Source organism: Ursus americanus, chromosome 15, assembly GCF_024610735.1.
Source record: "Ursus americanus isolate L20-20 chromosome 15, mUrsAme1.1.p, whole genome shotgun sequence".
Classification (NCBI taxonomy): Eukaryota; Metazoa; Chordata; class Mammalia; order Carnivora; family Ursidae; genus Ursus; species Ursus americanus.
Genome location: NC_142141.1, coordinates 34,907,927 through 34,927,627, shown reverse-complemented (window position 1 = coordinate 34,927,627; position 19,701 = coordinate 34,907,927). Strand labels below are relative to the sequence as shown.

Here is a 19,701-nt window from a genome sequence, read left to right as displayed (position 1 = left end):
CTGCGAAGAGGTAAGCGGGCTCATAATGGGTACTTCATAGTTATTCCATGGTTGTTTCAGAGTCACTGGATGACTGGTTGATTTCATTTGGCTCAGGTATGTTTGGTTTTTGGAACTTGGAACTTTGACGAAAAGAAACTAGTATCTGAGGACAAAATTAGATACAGTTTTATCAGTTAACAACATGAAAACCCAGCTAAACATAATAAGGAATAATGTTTTGCATATCTTAAATTCTCTTTTATTTTCTCTTTTAAAATTATGTTTTCTTGACTCTGCAACCTCCAGGCTGAACTGTGAGGCTTATTGCCCAGGGAAGGAGATGGTGGAATAAAGCAGTGATTGGTCACCTGTGAATCTCAAAGTAGTGGGGATAGCATGGCTTGTGATGTAGGGAATGGGAGAAGATGGCCTCTCCTACTGGAGCAGAGCAGTTGTGAGAGGGAGAGAGGGACGGGGGAGGGAGGCAGGCCTGGAGATGAGTGTTCGTGGTAGGTTTTCAGGCCACACTCTGGAGTGGGGCCAGCATGGTAAGTAGGTTGAGGTCAGAGACAGATGTTTCTTTCCTTGCCATCTGGAACTCTGGGAGAGCAACTTCTAGACTTTCCCAGTATGGGGGAAGCCAAACCAGAACAAAAGTGGTTGTGGTGTGTGGTTGGGCAGAGGAGGGACTGAATTTGGCTTCATAGGTTTCTTCGGCTGTTGTGGGCCACAGAGGATACCAAGAAGTTCCCAGGCTCTCAGGAGGGATAGAGAGGGTAGCTGGCAAACTTGCTGTCTCTCAAGGACAATGTGGGCCTAGAGTTGAGGGCAGAGGGGCAAAGGCACTCACATGCAGATCTTGGAGTCCAGTTAGTGAAGACCAAGGTGGGGGCCCAGGCTTCGGGCAGAACCACTAGGCCTTGTAGGCCCTCAGCTGAAGGGTGGAGAGCAGACTCCATTCTTTAGCCAAGAGTATTAGCTACAGACCCCACACGGTAGTAGCCACGTAGGTGAGGTGTATGCTGTACAGACCGGAGGAATCCGAGGACAGTACGAGGACCTGTCTGAGGGTCTAAGCCCCTTCTCAACGTTCCTCTTCCCCCATCAAACGAAGCATCATCATGGAGAAGAGCAGGAAAAGGGGAAGAAATGTGAACCCCTGGACACATAGCCGAGAAAGAGAGTACCCTCAGAGGGAGTGATCATGGCTGGATTGGGGTTGCAGGACCCGACTAAATGTTGGCATTCACACCCAGCAGACGGGAAACCTGTGAGGAAGAGCACATTGGGGAAAGAAAAAGAAGAAAGAAAGAAAGAAAGAAAGAAAGAAAGAAAGAAAGAAAGAAAGAAAGAAAGAAAGAAAGAAAGAAAGAAAGAAAGAAAGAAAGAAAGAAAGAAAGAAAGAAAGAAAGGGAGAAAGGAAGGGAGAAGAGGAGGGACAGATGGACGGAGGGAGGGAGGGAGAGAAAAAGAGAGAGAGAGAAAGGGAGGAAGGAAGGAAGAAAGGGAGAAACCATAACATGGGTACATTTTTGCTCTCTACCCCAGTGCAGTGTAAGCAAATTTTTGGCCCAGTTTAAGAAAAAGTTTTTTTTCTTCTCCAGACATGTTTTGCTAATCCTTCTTCTCTAGGGGAAGGGCCAGTCGGTAATTACAGATGATTTAACTCAGGAACTTAATCCTATTTCTGGTCTGGCATCATCTCCTCCATTTTTTCCTCTTTACTGATCTGCACTCTTCCCTGCCACGGGGCCGTGTGTGCACTGCTGATGGGCTGCAAGGCATCTCTGCTCCGTGTGCGCTGGTTCAGTTTCTATTCTCCGCAGTGCAAGGGTTTGTGTTTGTCAAATCAGAAGAATGAAGGAAGTCATCACCACTAATAGGTTTTTTAAACCCTGAAGAACTGATAAGGAGAGAATGAAAAAGCACTGTGTAAAATAAACTGTGTCATGAATACATAATTTTGATTCAGTTCATTAAGAGCATGATACCATTGGGGGTCCAATTTTATGAAACATGTACACAACAGTATGACTGTTATAAAATTGGGCCCCTCATTGACCGTGGAACACCCAACTAGCCTGCTGGTGAGCGGATGCAGGATGATTTGTTATTTATGATGTGGAAGATACTGGAGAACATTACTCACAACACCTCTTTCCTGTGAGCAGTCTGCAGCTTACGTTAAATATGCGGATGGGAAATACCTGAATTAGAATGCTTTGTGTGAGGTTAGATCGATGTGTTGCATTTATAACAACTAGATAATTCAAACTTTTATGTGGTACTTAATTCATTCTGAAAATGTGCCCTGAAAATCCCAAAGGGGGAATCAAGTTGCCTAATAAAACATAAGCGTAAGCATGTCATGAGGGGCATAATGGTTATAGGAAGTAGAAGAGGAGAACAGGACTATGAAGAGAAGAAAATCTTGGTGAATGGAAGATAAGCCAGCATAAAGGCACTGGGGCGAGTTTTAGGGGCAGTGGAGTGCTGGACTGGTGAATCTGAGGTTAACTGCAAGGACACCGGGCACTTCAGCCACTTACTAGCTCTGTGACTTTGGGAAGTTCCTCAGTGTCCTTGTGTATAAAATGGTGGTGGTAGTAGCAGCCCACCTCATGGAACTGACTTGGAAATTAAATTGCTTATTGTAAGGCACTCAGAATACTGCCTGTGGGTGGTAAATGTCAGGTGGGTGTTTGCTGTTATTATTCAGTGACTTCGTGGACCATCCCTGAATCCGGGCCGGCTTTCCAGATTTGGCAGTTGTGTTTTCAGGGAAGTGAAATGAAGAATTGCGAAGCACGTCCTCAAGGAAGAGCTCAGGAGTTCTCCCGTCCTCCCTCCTCCAGCCTTCCAAGTGAGATGGTGTATCACTTTGGCATCCAATTACATCATGCCAACATTAAAGCCTCCTGGTCGGGGGCTTTTAGTTAACCCGCCCCCTTCTAACTTTTATAGTCTCTGGTAACCCTCATGATACTAACACACAGAAACTAGTCCTCTGCATTCTTGAGCTTACACCTTCTAGTCGAAGTACCTTGACATTGGTCTTGCTGACTGTGCTTTCCATGTGTGGGCTTCTCTTCTGCCCTGAGGGTGCTATGTCGTCAAAGACTGCTGTGATCTGCACTTGGAGGCAGGCCAAGTTAGGGTTAAACTATCACCCAGGCATGTGGGAGACACATTGGCTGGCTAATCCATCACCTATTTCCAAGGCCCTCTTGCCAAGGCAGGCTTCAACGGCATGCGACCTATGCAGTCAGACCAGGCTCAAGCACTCGAGAAGGCCCCGTGGTTGGTTTCATGCTCTATTAGTGCCACCTTGGAATTCTTAATTTTGTGTTTGGACTTTTGTTTTGAAACCAAGTATGATTGGAAAATGGAGCACGCACACGAGCAGAGGAAATGTACACTGTGTCCCTTCTCCATGCGACCGCATTTGCACAGAATGTTGATGTTGCCCCATGAACGTGGAATTCAGGTGGACCCATGATGTGTGGGAGTTCAATGAGTCAAAGCAAAAGTGAGAATCAGGTTGGTGTATTATACCTAGCATTGTGTAAGTGATAGCCCCGAGATGTCACATTCTCCTTTTGAACCAGAACTTGCTTCCAACACAAAAAGAAACACGAATGACCAAGAAACCCAATCAGATCTTTCTTACTAGCAGTGTTACTTTTCTGCATTAGCCATCTACTTATACTAAAAATAATATAAAAGGAAAGAAAAGGATAGAGTCACCCATAGTTCTTCTTTCCACCATTTTTCTTTACTCATTAGTGAACTGAAGGGTAGCATGTACTGGTAGAATGTTCATATACCAAGAAGTGAATTAAAAACAGTTGAGTTAGTTGTGTGCAGTGTTTCTACTATTCTGGTAGGAATGAAATACATACATTAAGTATATATGCGTGTATGAGTTACGAAATACAAGTTATATAATTTCAGCGATTCCACTTACCAGCTGAAGATTAGCAATAAAATTCACACTAAAACTTCAAAATTTCATTTCTTTTTTACTTAGAACAACATTAAATAGCAAATAAAATATGTCATAATAAAAAAAAGGTTGCAGAAGAAAGGATGTGTTTATGCATCAACGTCTTTAATGGCACTTTTTCCCCTGGTTTATGAACAATGGATCCTCTATTTTAATTTTGCCCTAGGCCCCATAAATTACTTAGCCAGCCATGTCTCATCCTTAACTACTTTCACTATAGAGGTTGGCAAAGCTAAAAGCTTGATTTCCCATTCTCCTTTGCACCAAACGGTGTCCATGTGACTGAATTCTGACCAAAGAGACATAGCAAAGTAATTGGGAAACCTCGAAAAAACCTGAAATGCCTGATACAAGGAGCAGACTTTGATTGTGCTGCTCTTTCCCATTCTGCCCTCCTTGAATACTAACGTCATATTTGAAGCTGTGCAGCCATCTTGTGACCATTAGCCAAAACCATGAGAATAGAAAGCCAAAAGGCTACTAAAGTTGGGGTGAAAAGCTAACATAGAGTCCATGTCCTTGAGAGCCTTGTTGAGCTGCTCAGCCAATACCAGCAGCCATCAATCTAGACTTTTTATGTGATAAAAATAACATGCTACTAATTTTAACCACTGCGAACCTTTCCATTGGTGTAGACCATTCATTACCGATGGACACATGGGCTATCACGTGACAGTCTGTTCCGAGAGTTTTCATCAAAAAAAGACAACTCTTCCTGCTTCCAGCTCTATCATTTCCATCATCAAGCCACTAGGCCAGTCTCTCAGGCTAGTGAGGGAGGTGGGGAGACAAATATCATATCAGCTTTCCATTCCCCTCCTCCTCCCTCTCCATTAGCTCCTGTGTTCCAACACTTGTCTTAGCAACCCCCAAACCAAAGTCTCTGTGATAATCAATTAGCGTTGGTAGGTACCTGGTAGAGGTAGCCTCAGACACACCCCAGAACCATCCACAGCTCAGCTTCAGCCCAGTCGGGTCATCATGTAACTTTTACAACAGCAATAATTTCACTTTCTTACAATTAAGGTAAAATAATAGTAATTGAAGTTAACCAAATGAAAAGAGAATGGACAGAAAACTCCATAAGTAGCATCAGAAGAAAACTTAGTCATGAAGACTTTTCGAGTCAGGTATTTTTTCTGCTTTTATAACCACCTCAACTGTGGTCAAGGCAGAAACCCAGTTTCTTTGCCACGGAGCAACCCACACTGTCATCTCCTTGGAGACTGGAACTCATATATTTCAGGGCACAATAGAGGTTTAGTAATGAAGCACACAATTCCAGAAAAGCAAGGGCAAACAAGGGGCTCAGGCCCTCATTAGGTGAGATGACACATGGCTGGCCCTTGGCCATCAGCCTGGCTGTAATTAGGACATGTTAACAAGGCCGCTGCTATCACACAGCCTTGTGTGTGTCTGAGTTTGGCATATCGATTTAGGACTGAGTCTTAGTTATTTTTAATAGAAGAAAGTTAGTTAAAACAACATTTCCCAGCAAGAATTAGATGTTTTACTATTTAGCAATTTCCTCCAATGGTAATAGCTTAAATATTTACCAGGGACTTTTAGGGAGCTCCTGTCTTTTACTAGAAGACTTTGTATTGAACCTATTCCGGGAACAAGGGTCAGAGTCCTCACTCATCAGTTTATTGCAGGGTCAACCGAACTTCTGAGTTAGCTGCATCCTCTGTTCTTTCCCCTCCCTGCTTTCAGCGCAGGACAGACACAGAATTTGCTGTGTTTGGCTCTCTCTAGACACCATGGTTAACATTTTGATGGAAGAGTTCAAAATCACGGACTAAAAAGATATCCCCACCACGATGCACAGTTTTACAATAAAATACCACAGAAGTCACTCAAGAGTTGGAGGGATTTTAAAGCATGGATGCCATTCTCAGATGAGATGAAACAGTGAGAGATCCCACCCCACAGAATTATGATATCAACAGAAAGAAATTACGTTGTGTAAATGGTAAAGCACTTCATAGATGCAGGATTATCTCGAGAAAATCAATACCTTCTCCCTTTGTATTGCCTTTATGTGAGGAATTTGGGGGGCATGCTGGCTGTTCAAGTTCAGCTTTTAGCTTAGATCTATCTGCTGCCTCAAAGAAACCCTCCTCCAGGTATAATAGGGTTACCTTAAAACCTGAACTTCGGACATATGGGTGTGACTATTACTATTACTAAATAGACTTACAAAAAAGAAGTCCGCTTCTACTGTGCAGAGACACTTCAGTAAGCACCTCTCCCTGCTTGGCCAACAGTAGTTCCTACTGCACTGAAATGAGTGTCCTCCCCTTGTACGTATGCGCAAGGGTTAACCTCTAGCAAGATCTTACCGATTAAGCCACATGGAAACAGCACACAGGCTCAGTGGGTCAGACACACTGCAGAGCATCTGGATAAGCCAGATAATTTGTGCAACATGTTCTTATCAGCAGCCTTCTCCAGCACATCTGTGGCTTACTGGAAGCTGCTTTTGTGTCGAGTCTGTTTTTCTATATTCTACTCATTGTTGGCAGAAGGGGACCAAATGTTTCAATTAAGGGGAAAGGGAAGGCAGTAATAATGAACAACCAGCCTATAATCATAAATGCCTGTCAATGATACCCACCTGCTCCCAAGTTTGTCCTCCTCCTTAGAAAAGCATAAGATCAAGCCTTTGTACTGAAGCAAGTCCTGCCTCAGGGTCATCTTCCCAGGAGATCTAGGTCTTTTAAAAAAAAAAATGAGAGCCTTGAACTTTTACACTAAGGGAGGGTATTTAAGAGTGTCCTCGTGCTAAAGATGTCTGACCCTGGGCCTGCCCACCTCACACAGAAGTTCTCCCGAGTGGCCTACACCAGCCTAGATCAGTCCACACAGTTGTGTCTTGGTGAGGTCAAACATAGCTGAATCAAGAACAAGGAGAGGCAAAGGGTAGAAGGTGTGAACCAAGAGCTCATTAATAAATGATTTTTATACTAGATGTCAGTAGAGGTGGTTCTGATACAGGTCTTATCCACTGGACTCCCATTAAACTCCCAGGAAGGGAATATGTGTAGGTGGGGAAGAGGAGAATGAGGCACTAAAAGATATCCGACAATTGTTTACTCATGGTCTTATTTCACAGATTTCCACGTTCTCTTCATCTTTGGGACAGTCCAGAAAGTACTAATATTTGCTCACCTTGGACTGATATATTTTATACCTTGACTGTGACACATCAACTCAAAGCGGGGGTCAAGCGTAAGAATAAACTGATGCTAACACATGAGATTTGGCCATTCCAGTTTATTGAAATGAGTAAATTTATAGCTCTATTTGCATACAGAAAAGTGCACAAGAAAACAAGGATGTACAAAACAGCTGTGTGGCTGATCACCCATTTCAAAATTTGTCCACTTTCAAAAATTCTACTACCTAGAAATAATTGCCTCCAGTTGAGCACATTCAGGTATTTGGACATATAAAAAACTATTTTCAGTTCGTGTTTATAATGACTGAGTAGGAAGCCAGATGGAAAATTATGCCATACATGATCAGCTATTGCCATTAAACATAAAACCACAGGACTTCAGCTTGAGCTAGTTGGGGCTAATCAATAAAGGTTCGTGAGGCCACCATCTTGTTTAGATCCTGAGCAGTCATCCTCCTCTTCTACCTAAAGGTAACGTTGTATGGTTGATTAATACCCACAAGAACCTGAGCGTTTAAGGGTCAAGAGACAACATTTAACAACCCAACATAAACATAACAAAATGAAACTCATTTTGGCAAGAACAAATCCTTCAGAACTGTGCTAACGATATGACTGGAAATGAACTGGGAGAGTTTCCAAGGTTATGAGGAGGAAAAATACTGCAGACGTTAGATTTTCAATGAGAACACCAAATACTTGTTCTACAGCTTCTCTCCCCTCCACCCAATCACCATCTATCTTCCTCCTAACTATGAGATTGTGGCTCCAAGCAAGTTTTCCAGTTATCTGATAAAGGTCTAGCGTGACCCCATATAAGCACCTAATATATTTGGCACAATCACATTGAACTTTCTGATGTGTTGGCTCTTCAGAATACAGTCCTTCATTGCTGAGTTGAGTTCAGTTTTTCTTTCGTTTGTTTCAATGTGAACTGCTCTTCTGGAACTTCAGCTCGAGAGGATGGCCTCCTATTCCACAGAAAGGGTAAAGGTTGTGTCCATTTGCACTTCTAGTTATGGGATTTAGCGATTACTGAGAAGGCAGAGATGTTTCAGATCCATGAATCCTTAGATTTTTTTTTTTTTTTTTTGCCCCATAAAACTCTGTTGCTTGTGGAAGGGAGGTAATGCTATATAAACCTGGGAGCAAAACTGACTGAAAAAAGAATCAGAGGGAAGAGGAGAGGAGAGACAAATGATGCTTTTCCCTCATTTTCACTGTCTAGCAAGAAATTGGAAAAAAAAGAATAACAATTTTGCCCTTAAGAGAAAATAATCTTCAGAGAGAGAAGTTATATTTTTAAAAGGGTTCTTAAGTGTGTCAGATTCCCAAGTATCTAAGGAAAAGTTGGACTTGCTCCAATTTTACTTTAAAAATTCTCTATAAATGTTGATATGAAGCAAGATTTAAGAAGGTGCCTTGTTATACTATAACCTTTAGGTTTTAGGCTATAAAACAGAACCCCAAACAACTTCAAACAGTAAGGATTTTAACATTTATTCAAAACGGGTCATCTGAGGAGTTGTGGTGGCTGCATCTCCCAACTGAGGGTACATGGTAGAGTGTTCTAGAAACACACTAGGCAATGGTTCAAGTAGGGAAACTACTTCATTTACATTTAAGCTAGAGAATTTAGATTCTTAATTTATTTAAAGCCATAGATTCAGTTTAGCTTTAATCTAAACAGAAAAGTGAAAGGCATTTTACAAGTGGAAGAGGCAGCAAGCAATAAGGCAACAGATAATACGTCAAAGCTGGAACGAGAGCAGAGGTCAGGACGTGTCTGGCTATTAGCTTTGTCCTTGACTACTAAGGCCAACCTTTTTGTTCCTCTGGACAGTCAGCATATCAAGTTCCTAGAGAAGTACAGAGAAGAAAAAAACCCGCGGTTAGAATTTTTGGGTTAAATATCAATATTAAATATCAAATCATCATTTAAAACCTCAATAATTGTATTTCCTAGGGCTGATACGAGAGGCTTAAATAAGATAATCAATGCAGAACGTGCAATGAAGTGATTAACACAAACGTTCAATAATGTTAGCTATTTTCTCCCATGATCGTGTTCCCCCACCTCCGACCCCAGCCTGTAAGCTAAACAAGTTCACCAAAATAATCCTTCCTTCAGGACCTAAGAAAGAAAGGGCCTCCAAGGAGACCTCTCGTCAATGCAATTTAGTGCAAACAATCCTCCTAGACTCTGGATGCAGTTTATTCCTATTTGTCCATGTTTGCCTCCCTTGGAGACGAGGGCGAGGATGAGTCTCTGCTGAGACTTCTAGCCCTTCAGCATATTACACTGCTCTATCAGCATTAGAAACCATCAGGCTGCTTGTAACCTGGAGCTTTTCCTCAGCACCAGAGGGGGACTTTTTAGGGCTGGAGTGGGGCCCCAGAACTTGCTTTTTCAATAATCTCAGCCCATTCTCTGAAGCTGACTTTACAGAAAAGCCTTTTAAGTAACACCGTAATTCTAGAAGTCAAGGGAGGGGCAACAATCCAAACTGCAAATAAAGTCAACCTGACTATTCATGTCAAATTTAAGATATTTGTCTATTTAAAATAATTAAATTCTAGATGGGTCAAGACAGGTTTTAGCAGGAGTCCCACCTGGCTGGGGCAAGACTGAAGAAAATGAGTTTGGTCCCTCTCGTTCTTTTTATTACTCTCCCGTACCAGCTAGGCCCTTCCTCCTCTACAATGCAGCCAAGGCTTCTTTCATCCACTAACTTCAATCTTCTGAAATCAGACAGAGTTGCTTCCACTCACTGTTGATAAAGAAAGGGTCACGCTGAGCCATCCCAGGGTCTCAGTCTAAGGTAGTTACACCTAACAACTTACCTAGGATAAAATCTAGGATAAAATCTACCTGCTGACTCATCTGGTCATATGCCGCTCATATGAAGGAGATATGGGCAGCGGTCATCACTCTTGGATTTAGTACCTTCAGACTATTTTAGACTAACTTTGAGACCACTTACAGAGAAATAAATTGATTTGGGAGGTGGCATCTGGTCAGCTGACCTGTTCTATAGTTTCAAAAGATCTTCAGATTTCCAACCTTCTATAGGAAACTAAGTAACTACTAGGAGGCTTTGCAGTCACTTCCGTATGAAAGTAAAAACAAAACAACTAGAAAGCTATTATGTGTTATTACGTTTTATTGTTATGCAAAAATGTTATTTTGAAATATCAAAAACATAGGCTATGATAGAAATCCATATCCCCATGGATATGTTACTATTTTGTACCATGTATAAGAATTCTATTCTTAAAAGCTCAGCTTAGTCATTACTGAATTAGTTAAGCGTAGGTTTTCATGTCTATTACTTCTAAGGTACAGAGATTTAACCTTGTACCAGTTCTAAAATTAAAATTCCACCCTCACCGGTGGCCCATGCCATGCTTTCTTACCAAAGTTAAGCTTAATAGGATCTTCTACTTACAGAAGTTAGGCAAAAGGATTTCCGAAAGGATCCCTATATACATCAGAAGATGTGGGTTGAGGAGCCATCTATGAAGATAAAATCATCCAGTCAATAAGTTTAATTACAGTTATGAAGAAAAAAAAACCTCTCTATAAGTAAGACTTCTCAAATTCCTTTAAAAATCACTCAGGTCACAGACAAATCAGATATTATATGGGTCTGCAGTGATTTGTGTTTGCCTGCTTACACTTCGTGATGCATATTTACTATTTACATCCAAATCAGGGTTCACACGACTCATGCTTGCCTCTCCAAAATGAACGGTACTGTTTCTATGAGCTAAAGGATCGAGGGCAGGAAATCAGGAACCTAAGTCCTTGAAAGATTTTTAAAGATAGTATTATTTTGGCTCAGTTTTCTCCCAGAGTGCTTTTGCGAGCCAGGCAAAGGGAGATACAAAAGACTTTTTCTATGTGATACTCATTTCTCAAGCTCAGGATAGCAGCCCCTGCAAAAATAGTCTCTCCTCAGTCTGAGTTGATGTTTTCACTGCGATGGTTCTCAGTGATAAATCTTATTTAAACATCCGTTAGCACCAAAGAGTTATTACACAAACAAGATGAATTCACGACGCAGTAGCTCTGCGTGGCGGTGCTTTGGCTCAACAGCTTCTAGTAGTTGATACTTACAGAGGCTTGGGAGGAACTGAAAGGATCTTTAGAGAAAGGGTTCTCAAATGCGTTGTCAGCAGATTTGGTAACTGGCAGGGAACCTTGTCTGGGAGCTGGCTTTGGTGGTTCTAGAAGACAAAAACACCAAGAAGTTAGTAGACAAATTTTTCCCAAACGTAGGCAAAAGTCCTCTCATCAAGCTTATCTCAGAAATTAAATTCCATTCTTTTGGAATTTACATCATGGAACAAAAATCACCACCAAATACTAGGACTCCCGGTGATTCTTACAGCAAATTCATCAGAAGAGGAGGCAGGTATATATATGCATATGTACCTGCAGTGGAAGACATTCAGAATTCCCTCACTAACTCGGTGGAGTGATGGTTGAGGCTCTGTTATACAGCCTTCCACGTGCCACAAGCCACTGACTTTCAATAGCTCTTGGCAGCCCTTTTAGGAATTGTCACAAGAGGGCAGCATTGGGCCAGCCCTTAGAAACAGCTAAGGTGAATAGTTGGCTCCATAATGTAACCAGTCAAGTTGTCTCCATAACCACTGATTACCAAAGAGAGCAAGAGTTAGGTTATTGGTGGGTGGGAGAGGGTTCTTCCAAGGACTCTGTGGGCCCATACGACAGGGGAAATACTCATTGGTAAGGCAGACAGAGAAGTGGGTAGCTTACCATTGATCTTTTTCAACAGCTGATTAGCATCAAAGTCATCATGGTCTGCATTCTCCTGAGGAATGCCAACTTTGCTGTTGAAATAACTGGAGAAGGCACTTGAAGTCCCAGAGGAAGTCTGCTCTCCTTTCCTTGCAGGCACAGCAGGTGGCTGCCGCAGTTGGAAGTCCTTAAACATTTCTTTCACTTCTTTGACTTCTTTATCACCAAGTGGGTCCAAGGCAGTGAAGGCATCACTGGAGATGTCCTTCGGAGGGCCAGTTCTGGGAGGTGGTTGAGGAGGAGCGACCAGAAGAGAGGAGAGCATAGAAGGGGACTGGGTAGACACAGCAGAAGCTGGAAAAATATTGCTCTGGAAAGGGTTCCCCAAAGGGCTTGTTGAGGACCAAGTATTGGGTGCCACAGATGCTGATGGGCCCCAAACAACAGGGGCTGGAGGAGAAGTTGAGGCTGCAAAGGATGAAGGCTGGCTCCAACCTGGAACAGCTGGGCTTGTGGTGAAAACTACTGGCTGACTGAATCCTGAAGGCTGACCACTCATCATGGCTCCTGGGACCACTGAAGTGGACTGATTGAAGACTAAAGATGTTGGGTTCCATGGGCCTGCCTGAGGGGGGCTAACTGGTATACCACCTAAAGAAAGCAGGAGAAAGGACTCATCAGGACACAAGCTTGAAGAGGATTCTTGAGTTTCAGAAAGCACAACTCTGGGTGGGGGTGGGAGGGGCATTTACCAGGCATTTACATGGCAAACACCTTCCTTAAGCCTTAAGGCTGACATGGAAAAAAGGTCCAGAGAGATTAAATCACTCTAAAGATTAACTAGCTAACACAGAATAGCTGGCATTCAAATGTTGGTTGCATTTTGAAGCCCTTTCTTTCTACCACAGATTTTTAAACTATTCTCATTAGAAGGATAATGCACTCCATAAGGACCTAGTCATGAAAAAATGAGTACTTATCACAATGATCCATTTCAAACAGCCAGGACAGAGCCTGTTGATAGCATGAATGCATTTGTTGAGTGAATACATTTACATAAGCAAACCATACTGATTACGAAGTAGTTAATTAAGATAATCCATTGGGTATTCTGAGTCATTGATTTGATCTTTTCATTTGGCAGCCGGCTCCTGTCTGGAGTCTTATGGAAAGCAGCTATCACGCGTGTATACGCGGCCTCAACATGCTTGCATCCTGAAGAAACCATTTCAGTTTCCTTGCTTTTAAATGCTGCCAAGGTTGACACAGCTATATAAAAGGATGATAAAATGTGGTTGATGCCAAGATAGTTTTAGACTTTTACACATATAAATGGAGGAAAGGCTGGTTATCCTGGGAGTGCTGTTTCAAATAAAAGTGCTTCCTGCCATGTGTCACTCACTAAACCTTGCCAGAAGTCAGAGCACAATACTCAGAAGAGGCAGGGAGGGAGAGAAGACAACATGAAGCAACCCCCCCCCCCCAAGACCCTAAGAACACAAAAAACCAAAACCTTCTGAGGTAGCTCATTGCCTTTGTCCGGGCGTCTAATCTTTGTGGGGGAATGGCTCCCTCTCTGCGTCTTCGCCATGTTGATGAAGACTTGATGAAATCACTAAAATACAGGTCTCTCCAAAGTTTTCCCCCTCTTCTTGAGAAGCTCATTCCCTACAGCTTGGTCTCATACATAGGACATTGTCTCTCCTGCCTCTTCCCAAGTATATGCCACCACAAACAAAAATACCTAAATTCAGCCTCGTAGCTATTCATGAATGATGCTCTGCTCTCAAAATCTGCTTGCTTTGAGCTTTAGAGTAAGAGCATTCTTAAGTTATGAAAGCTTTCTAACTGAACTAAGAAAAGGCCTCCAAACTTCTAACCTGAGTTAGGAATGTTTTGTTTCCAGAGTGAGAAATATTTTGAAAGTGACGTTCAGGGGCTCATGTAGCAAGATATTCTATCTTAAATTTTCTTAGTATTGAAGATTGATGTTACTTGACTCAACTGTATCATCATGAAGCCTATTCATCTGGCCATGAAGCTGTCCGGTGGGCTCAGAGACAGTGGTAGGTTTCAGAAAAGGTCATCTTACTAAATGAACATGCTTGTTTTTGAGGTTAGGGAACTGGGTACAAGAATACTGATTATTAAAATTGGGAAGCTCACGGTCTGTGACAACAGAGAGTAAAACTCAGGCTTACCAGCTCCAAATCCAGTGCCTTATTCTCCTGTTCTGCCTCCTTGGTATCAAGGGATAAAACTATTTTTTTTAAATGGAAATTAATTCGAATACTTATTTTGTAGTTACAGAAATCAGACTTGAGCATACATACTCTTTTCACAACTAATCAGGGGAAAGGTCCTCTCACATTCTATCGTATGGGGTTCTAAAAGTGGGTTGGGTTTGAGCAAAGTGATTGCTAGCACCTTAAAACAAATTTATTTAAATTTTGTTAACCAAAGCCAGAGTCACTCACTGATAATTTATGCCAACTGGATGTGCAAATTGGGTAGAATTTTATCTTTTTTCATGTTGGATGACTTGCTTTCCCTTAGGAAAATGTAAGGCTTTAGTCATTGATGGTATTAGAGGAAGTGGTGGTAGTTAAAGAGAAAAATATTATATCTGCCAGGAATTAAAGGCTTTCTCAGTATATGCTTATGCCAGCCTTCATTCCCATCTGATGGATTTCATGTGTTGTGTTTCCAAGATATTTTAGGCTCTGCTGGAGAAAGTAGAGGCAAGGGGTAAGGCAAAAGAAAGTGTGGGTGTAAGAAGTTAATTTGATTACCTTCTGATGCTAGATTAAAACACAGGGTAGCTAGTCGAAGCGGAAGTCTCAGCTTTCTACAATACCCTCTCCCCACCCCCAGTTCTCCAGAAGAGAGAGTCCCCCAGCTGGGTCTAGCGGAAGCCAGACCTACAACCTTCCATGGTTTGGCTGAGGATCCCGGCTAGTGGACAGCGGCTATACTGTAGAGCTCAGTTTGAGTCCCATGTCCAAACTTGGAAGGATCATCAGTATTCTGCAGTTGTATACCCCAAGGCCTCAACAGGGGCACCTAGCCAAAAAGCTTCACTTCGTCTGAATAAATTAACAGTTATAGGGTCCAGCTGTATTTTCGAGCTGACTTGTTAAATATTGGCTGTAAAAATTCTTTGGGGCATTGATATTAGACTGTCAAGCTCTGGGATGCGATCTAGTTGCAGGCATGCATGCAAGCTCTCAACCCTTCTGCAAGGAAAAGCACCCACCAGCTCTACTTGGGGGGCAGGAAAAGGAGCGATGCAAAAAAAGGGGAAGCCCGCAAGAGACATGAAGTGTTTAGGGAGAGTCTTGATGGTGTAAATGCAAGCAGAGACCTGGAACAAGTTGGCTTCTCACACCCGCATTGATTTCAGCCACTCAGCGGTTGGGTAACAACCCCCTCTTGTCGCCATACTCCAGATATGTTTAAACAGATTTAATATGACAAAATGAAAATATTTTCCTTTGCAGGAAAGCAGCAGGGGAAACAAAGAATAGGGTCCTGATGATTTACTCCACAAGGGACAGAGAAAACCAAGAGCCCTGGTCAAATTTTACAAAATGGGGGAAGAGAGTCCCTCTTCATCCATAGCTCCCCCAACCCACTCCCAAAACAGAGTCTGTTGGGAGTTTGTAGAGGTGCCAAGAAGCAGAAAAATAAAGAGAATCCCCAGCAGGACAGCAAAGACTGCTGTCGGGATTTCTGAAGACTGTACCATGGAGACAGAGGGGAACTGGAGGCTGCGGGCAAACAAGAGTAAGGCTAGTCCTCAGCCAACTGGCCTTCCCCAGTGTCCTGCTATGGAGTGGCTCCGTGGCTCACGTGAGCTCGGCACATTTATGAATGAGCACTGGCACATCATGGGCATCTGGTAAATCCCATCTCTTCCCTCATCTCTGTGTTCTTTTTGACTTCAGGTCTCTAGCATTTGTCTTCTAACTCTATTAAGATGCTCAGATAGCCAAAATATTGGCAAGGAGCAGCTAAGGCTTAAGTATCCAGAGACCAATCAGGATACATGCCTGTCTCCTACCCATCATATGCCTAGGAACAGAGCTGGGCTGAGAACATAAGACTTGCATTGTATGACTTATATTTGCTTTGGACTTAACTTATCTCCCCCTCGGGAGATACCCTTGGACAGGATACCCTATCCAAGAAGCAGATCAATTTACTAGGAGATGGGACTTTGAGCTAGTAATGGCAAATTACATAGCAGACCTGCGTGTCACCAATTTCTCCAATACAGATGATAGACAAGACTCTCTTAGCTCTGCCTCATTTCTCCAATGAAGCTGGTCTGAGCATCAGAATCCCTTCCAGTTGTTGTCCATAAGCCATTGCCAGTTGGCTTGGGTAAGTGCAATAATGAAAATGGTTTTCTTTCCACATGCCAACTTCAGGAGCCAAATTTCAGTTGCAAGTCAAGAGTACCAAAGGAGGGTGGGGTCTACGGAAGTAAAAGTGGGAGAAAGGCTCCCTGGGATACTCTGATCTTCTGTCCCTGGAACCTCTATGGATATGAAGTGCCTTCCTCTTGCACATTATGACCTTGTAAGTGAAAGCAACAGAGGCAAATCTGACTCGATCTCTAAGCACCTACCTAGACCTGCAAGGGGTCCCACTGGGGCAGAAGCATTTGTTTTGAAGAGATCCAGAGGGTTGGTCTGTAGGGTTGCAGATGGTCCTGTAGGTGATGTCTGGCCCGGAGGTTCTGAGACGGGAGGGGTAAAGATGTCTGATGCAAGCAAGTCTTTTGCTGGAGACTGATAGGGCAGAGAGGGAGACACAAGAGTTACTCAGTAATAGTGAAAGACAGCTTTATTTTGTCTCCTATTCTGTACCTCAAATTTGAGAACCACGAAAAGAAAAATTTATTCCTCTTACTAATAAACTACTACAAAAAGGCAAAGCTCCCCTCCCCCCCCCCCAAAAAAAGACAGATCCCTGCAATGGACAGAATATCGGGTCTTGGTAACTGAAGTAAAGAGCTCTCAAGGTGAAATCTATTTTACTCATTTACACACTTGTACCAGTCTAGTCTCCTTGACAGCTAAAAGCTTGAAGCTGGGAATGAAAGGACAACTATAAATAAATAAGTAACCTACATATTTTTGATTATTCTACTGGGTTTAAATCAGTCTGCCTAAAGATGATACTTTAGTCTAATTATTAGGCCAGCCTGCCTATCCTAATGACATTTTTAAAAAGATATTCACAGAAACCACATTTTAAATTGCTTTTGAATGAAGTGGTACTAGTAAATATTTAAGTGTCTTTTAAAGCAATCAATCATTCAGTCAGCATTGAACAGAAGAGGCAAACTCAAGAATTTTCCACCACCACCTTGGATATTTATGCAATAGGAGGGGTGTGTGGGGCATGTGTTAGTGTGGGGAAGGTACACAAGGCATCACAAAGAACCCTTGCCCTCCCCTTCCAGAACATGACGATCGAACTTACCAGAGGTACAGAAGCATAGCAGCATTAAAAATGGAAAAACTTGTGTTTAGTTAATAATAAGTGACAAGACATGCAAACGGAAAGCAGGGTGTGAACACACTGCTGAGTGAGAAGCTTAGAAAGGGCAGCAATCAGAGGAAGGTATTCCTGGAGAAAATGTGCCTTATCCCACCTTCTATTTCACAGCCACACAGGAAACTATAAGAGCAGCAGGAAAGAGAGCTTGCATCACACCACCCTTTGGTACCGAACATGCATTCTGCCAATGGGTATGTGGAGAAGACAATTCACCTTAGCAGTCCTTCTGCCTCTTCCTGGTTTGGTACTTTGTGGAGGTGGGATAATGGCTATGGAGTCATGTGGTGAGGACTGGACAGAGCTTTCCAAGTCCTGCTTTACGCCATTCAGTACGGACAGTCCTTTGGGAGGGCTTCCCACAAAAGGGTTCGGGGAGGATTTGATATGGAAGCCGTTCTGTTCTCTTTCAGATACCCCATTTTGAGTTCTCACCGTTGGCTGTGTTTGCGTACTTGAAAAGGGCCATGGGTCTGCCTGAGCTTCCTGTTTGCCAGTCCGGTTAGAGATTTGGTCAAACTGTTGACCAAAGTAATCAACATCCCCATTCAGGGGCCCGTTACTCAGTGGAGTAGACAAGCTACTCAAATTCTCTTTCTTCTGATCTGAAGATTTGAGAGAATCAAACGAAGAGGGTGTCGATTGGTCTGGCTGTGCAAAAGGATCGTCACGGAAAGGATCAGGATTAGGGGTGGGAAAGAAGTTGAGATTGGCAGAAAAGGCATTTTCAGGCAAGAAAGATGCCTGAGGCTTTGGTCGAGGAAGAGAGCAGGAGGTAATGCCATTTGTTAAGAATGGATTTTCTCTTAAAGAATTCTGATTGGTGTCGATTTCAGAGTTTAGATCCACTAACAGGATATCTTTGCTTTCCTATCACATTTGGGAAGAAAAAAAAAAAGAGAAAAGAAAGTGTTAGTCCATGTTGAGACTTCACATAAGAAAGCTCACAAGATCATCAGGATCGGCACAATGCCCATTAAAGCTCGGTCTTGACCGGCCCGGTGACCATTACCTCCTCCCATCACCTCCCTGAGCGCCTTTCTTTACTAGCCGTGGAATAGGTCCTCCGTGTGTCTCCCCTACCCATTGACCCTTTATTTAGATCTCAACTTTGTTGGCGCTTCGTTAAAGTGAAACTGTACTGTCTGCTCGAGTCATGTGTCTGCTCACCCTTGCAGACTGGCTGCGTTCACAATCCTCCTTGTTCCCATTCTTGCCTTTGCAAATCTTAAAGGGAATCTATTGCGAGTCACTCTAAGCAATTATCTAAGCATATTGAGCTTGAATGTAAGAAAAGACCTCAGAAGCCTAACCCAGCCTCCCACCTGAGGCATGGTCCCCTCTATTGTACCCTCAGAGTCATCTCTCTAAATTTATAGTTCTGGTTGTGACAAAGTTTAAGGTCAGCTATATTTCCCTATAATTGGTCTTTCCTCTAAGGGGCAAAAACAGATTTCCCACCGTATCACATGGCCTGTCAGATATGCCCCTTTAAATATTTAAGGATCTTTTTAAAGGTCAAGTTGGATCTCTCATTCCCATCATCCTAGTCTCCTCTGGACACATCCTTCTGTCTGTGTCCTTCTAGAAAGAAGAAAGTGATACTTTAAATTCTGATACACTCTAACCACATTAGCCACTCGTATTTGTGCATTTTTTCATAATACAGCTTAGAGTTGCCTGTGTCATGACAGTAATCTCATCTATTTGGTGGATAAATTCAACTAATCTTTAATTTATCTTTAATTTATGTACAATGTAATCTTTAATTCACGTATAAGGTAGAGATGTGGGTTTAGAGTTAATTTGAAAAACATATCAAATACTTCACTGTACACAGTCTATTCCCTCCCTATCTTAATTATTTGCATTCTCCGTTGTTAGATAAGCTATCCCTCTCAACAGAAAATCAGCAAATTTGAAAAATCTGGCATGTCTTTGTTCAGGTCAGTGACATAACGAATTTGGGCTCGCCCTGGGATAGGGCTGTCAAACTGACGCACCCTCCTTCTGCCCGACTTCGATCCATTAACTGCTCCCCTCTGCAGCCACAGAAGAATATAAGCAAAGATGCCCAGCTGAGATGGAAGGTAGAGGTCTAGCGTTACCCCGGGCAGCTTATTCAATAGTTTTGATCATTGGGACAAAAACCACCTCAAGGGAATAAGAAATTCTCAAACTAGTAAGTAAAAAGAG

General features: G+C 42.6%; 1 protein-coding gene across 4 annotated transcripts in view; it reads right to left on the bottom strand.

Moving 5' to 3' along the window:
• Window positions 1-7,249: 7,249 nt before the first annotated feature.
• Window positions 7,250-19,701, bottom strand: part of DAB2 (DAB adaptor protein 2) — a 157,840-nt gene continuing 145,388 nt past the window's right edge. For 3 of the 4 annotated variants that reach the window (XM_045787323.2, XM_045787321.2, XM_045787322.2), the window contains 6 exons: window positions 17,722-18,375; window positions 16,571-16,733; window positions 11,956-12,588; window positions 11,290-11,399; window positions 10,619-10,686; window positions 7,250-9,028 (listed from right to left, as the gene is read on the bottom strand). In XM_045787323.2, the coding sequence (XP_045643279.2) occupies window positions 10,624-10,686; window positions 11,290-11,399; window positions 11,956-12,588; window positions 16,571-16,733; window positions 17,722-18,375 (1,623 nt within the window). In that variant the 3' untranslated portion in view covers window positions 7,250-9,028; window positions 10,619-10,623. The remainder of the gene's footprint in view (window positions 9,029-10,618; window positions 10,687-11,289; window positions 11,400-11,955; window positions 12,589-16,570; window positions 16,734-17,721; window positions 18,376-19,701) is intronic. The other variant, XM_045787324.2, reaches the window with a different exon arrangement.